Below are 4,044 nucleotides of genomic sequence, written 5' to 3'. Positions count from 1 at the left end.
CGGGAGCGCTACCGCGCTTCCCAAGCGGCGCACTGTAGCAGTGCGCCACCGGGCCGGCCCTCTGAATGGTTTTCTGATTCATTGAGGTTCATTGCCATCTCTTCTACAGGCCTTACCATTCTGCATACTAGCTCTATTCTAATCAAATCTATTTCTAAATTTATTTCAAAAATTACTTTAAAATTACATAAATAATACATAAGTACTTTCTCTTTGTATAAAATTAAAACATTACGAATAGGTTAAATTTGGCTACCACCCCCAATCTCAGTCCTCTGAAATAACTACTGTTATCATTTTGTATCTTCGCAAACCTTTTCCATTGCATTTGCTAACATAACATGTACATGTAATAATTCTAGTTTTGTTTTTTAGGTATGTTTTCCTGTAAATGTTATTATGATGAGTTATTCTGCAACTTGCCTTTTTCTTTTTCTCTTAACAATATGTCTTAGAGGTCTTCCACGTCCAGGTGTTTACCTAGAAAATATGATTTTTAGAGCTGGCATTTGTGAGAGAGTTAGCTAGCGTAAGGTTGAAGGTTATGGGTCAGTCTTAAACTGGTGTAAACTGACCTGAATGAAGCTTCATCTCATTGCCTTGGCCCCACTGACACCATCCTTCAGGCAGCCATTCTAGTGAAGTAGTAGCTCTTTACTAAGGTATAGGGAGTCTCTGGGACAGTGAAGGTCAACAGTGGCTTATGGTTTCTGTTTAAAGATTAGGATGTGAGATCTAGAGGATTTTCCTTTTTTCTTGATCTCCATCATTACTGAATTATAAAAGAGCTCAGTCCCCTTAGGACCGTGGTTTTGAAACTGTGTTCCATGGAGCTTTTACGGGGCCAGCTGTTGGATGGAAGTATTTCTCCCTGCCCTGTCTGGGTAGCTCCTTACTTCGCTCTTTGACATATTGGGCTTCCACTAGTTGTTAGTGTCCAAAAATATTAAAGCCACTGCCTTTATAAGAGAACTTGAGAACTCATGCTTGACATGTCCTCCTTGGCAGGTTAGCATGGTCACATTTCCATCCTACATGACTATCTTACTTGGCATTTATTAAACTTAGCAGAATGAACCAGACTGAATTTAACAAAATCATACCACTATTTAACCACATTTGTTCTAAAACTCCTCTGCCTCTCTGAGGTATTAACCTTGGTTAGGTTAAACATTTAGAGATAATTTTTCCTAATTAGGAAATGGACCATTTGAAATCAGCTTATTCTTAAAGCTAAAGATTTTAAGCTCTTGCTTGAGGATTCTTATTGTGTGGCTGTATTCCTGTCTTCTATAGTGCAGGTGATGTGTAATAATGTCTGACATTGTCTGAGGCGCAGCATGGTTTTCAAAGCACATTCCCCAACAGTGTCTTGTGGTTCAAGACAGAGGTATGGTGGTCTCATGTTACTGATGAGGATGCTGAAGCATAGGGTGGTTACTTGGCCAAAGCCAGATAGCTAGTAGGAGGTAGAGTCGAGATCAACTAATGAGCAGCTTTGCATGAAGCCGTGTTAATGAGTTTCTTTATCATAAGAGAGGACATTGACAAGAGAGAGAAAATTAAGCTCATATTTGAGGTTATGGGACTATTAGATGATGAAGTAGAAATGAGTCTTCAGGTACTGTCTGCCCATAGCTTAGAACATCAGATGTTCATAAGTAAGAATTAACAGACTTAGGCCCTGGAAAGGTAGTCCTGTACAACTGTGCATGTACATATTATTGCTCCGGTTTTGGGAAAAAAGGAAATCATCCTTTTTTTTTTTTTTCAAACAAAAGTATCTTTATAAAGTATTAAATGTTCTTAAAACATAGAAGAGTGTGAAGGAGGAAAGAAACCAGCCTGAAACACAACCACAGTTAAGATTTTGTTATGTTTTTTTCCTTTTTCTTTCTAGTAACAGACTTAAGGGAATTCTGATCTTTTTACCAAACTCTTTTCTTCTTTTTCTCTCAGTTTGCAAGGCAGTTTAGCAAGAATGAGCCCCTGACCTTTGCATGGTTACGCCGATATATTAAGTGGCCATTACTGCCACCTAAGAATATTAAAGACCTCATGGATCTTGAAGCTGTCCATGATGTCTTGGATCTTTACCTGTGGCTAAGGTAAAATCTTTCCTTCATGTACTCTCATTTTTTAAAAGTAATATGGCAAATCAAAGGCTTTGTGAATGGCTTTTTGCTCTTTCAAATTAGGCAGCTATTTATAATGTGCCCCCATGCTTGTTTATTGTCCTTAAAGGCAGTTGAGCCTGATTTATACCCATTCTAAAAATGACTTAAGGAGTTCATGTGATTCTAGTTAAGATAGCTAGGTGCTAGGTCCACTAGACCCTTGCTATTCAAAGGGTGGTCTTTGGACCCAAAGCATTTGGTATCACCTGGGGGCATGTTAGAAATGCAAAATCTTAGGTCCATCTCATATTTAATCAGATTCTATATTTTAACAAGATCCCCAATACATTAACATTTGAGAAGCACTGCTCTAGACCAGGGATTGTGAAAGGGGAGGCATGTTGCATTAAGGGAGCATATCAGAATTACTCAAGATACGAGTGATGACCCATTTCAAAATAACATATTCCTCAGGTGTGTAGGGGCAGAAAAAAAGGTTGAACAGAGGCACTGGGCAGAGTTTGCAAAAAGAGAATGTTTGGAATTAATCAGTGTCAAGATGTAGGTATGTCATTGAGATTTGCCTGGCAACTGTGATAAGAACTGTTGCTATAATGGAATGTGTCTTTTCCCAGCTACCGATTTATGGATATGTTTCCAGACGCCAGCCTTGTTCGAGACCTCCAGAAAGAACTAGATGGCATTATCCAAGATGGTGTGCACAACATCACCAAACTGATTAAAATTTCTGAGACACATAAGCTGTTGAATTTGGAGAGCTTGTCAGCAAGGAGCCAGTCACATTTGTCAGGAACCTTAAAGAACCAAGGTAGAAGGACACGTAGCACCAAAACTATAGGAAGTAAAGCTGCTGAGCCACCTGGCTCCGGTGCAGGGGACATATCCCTTGCTTCCAGATTGGTGCAGCAAGGACTCCTCACTGCAGACATGCTGAAACAGCTGGAAAAAGAGTGGTTGACACAAAGAACTGAACACGGCAAAGAAAGAACAGAATCTGGGACTTTCTCAAAAGGGGCAAGAAAAAAGAAGAAGGAACCTGATTTAGATTAGTAAGTTTTTAAAAAATTTTTGAATAAAAATCTATTTTAAATCCTTTCTTCTCGTATGCACTTACTGCCTGCTGTGGTATTGTGGCTGTCTTGTACTGTTTTTTTTTTTTTCTTCTGAACAGAAAAATTAACTCTTAAACATCACTAGACTGCTGTTTGTTTCAACATTTAAAAAATGCTAGGTCTTAGAGATTTTATTTAAATCTTTATATAATAGCCATTTGTAGTATAGCACTAAGACAGTGCACTGTATGGAACACTGCATGTGAACAAAATCACTTTGGTGAATCGTTTGACCAGTGTCCCACACCATTGCTGAGGATGTCATGGTTGGAATTCTTTGACAAACATTGCTGTCTATTGTACCCATGGACCAGAGGCTGTTCTAGGTGCTGGAAATATGCAGCAAGCAAGACAGATAATGTTCCTGCTCTCATGGGACTTGTGTTTTGATAGGGAAGATAGGAAAAGGCTAGTAAATGATGTCAGCTCTGTAAGGGAAGAGATTGTCTAGTTTACTGTTATATCCACAGTGTCTGGAGTATGGTAGAAGCACAACTGGTCTTTGTGAAATGAACGAATATGTTTTCAGAGATAAATGATAGAAAGAAGTAGAATAAGGGAAGAGAGTGACGGGTGGTAGCGGTGGGCTTTTAAATAGGGTTATCTTCTGTCCTAAGGCCAGTCTGATGTGTCTGGTGCATAGTGGCCTCTACTGGTCCCACATAGTTTTCAACCCTGGTTAGAAACTGCTGAAAAGAGTTTAAAGTTGTAAGCTTTGTAGTTGGAAAGACCTGGTTCAGCTTCTCTCATCACTACCAGCTTTGTGACCCTTCTCTCTCTGGGCTTGGTCTCCA

The 4,044-nt window shown here is 39.3% G+C and overlaps 1 protein-coding gene across 2 annotated transcripts in view; it reads left to right on the top strand.

Annotated features, from left to right (window-relative positions):
* The first annotated feature begins 1,439 nt into the window (after positions 1-1,439).
* LOC103604946 (ATP-dependent RNA helicase SUPV3L1, mitochondrial-like) overlaps positions 1,440-4,044 on the top strand; it is a 5,398-nt gene continuing 2,793 nt past the window's right edge. Inside the window, exons 1-2 of one of the 2 annotated variants that reach the window (XM_008589525.1) lie at positions 1,440-2,108; positions 2,753-3,187. In XM_008589525.1, the coding sequence (XP_008587747.1) occupies positions 2,059-2,108; positions 2,753-3,187 (485 nt within the window). In that variant the 5' untranslated portion in view covers positions 1,440-2,058. Of the gene's footprint in view, positions 2,109-2,752; positions 3,229-4,044 lie in introns of those variants that run through there. The other variant, XM_008589524.1, reaches the window with a different exon arrangement.

The sequence above is a fragment of the Galeopterus variegatus genome, unplaced genomic scaffold (assembly GCF_000696425.1).
Source record: "Galeopterus variegatus unplaced genomic scaffold, G_variegatus-3.0.2 Scaffold5499, whole genome shotgun sequence".
Lineage (NCBI taxonomy): Eukaryota > Metazoa > Chordata > Mammalia > Dermoptera > Cynocephalidae > Galeopterus > Galeopterus variegatus.
The sequence above is the reverse complement of the archived record's forward strand: the minus strand, read 5'-3'. Positions and strand labels throughout refer to the sequence as shown.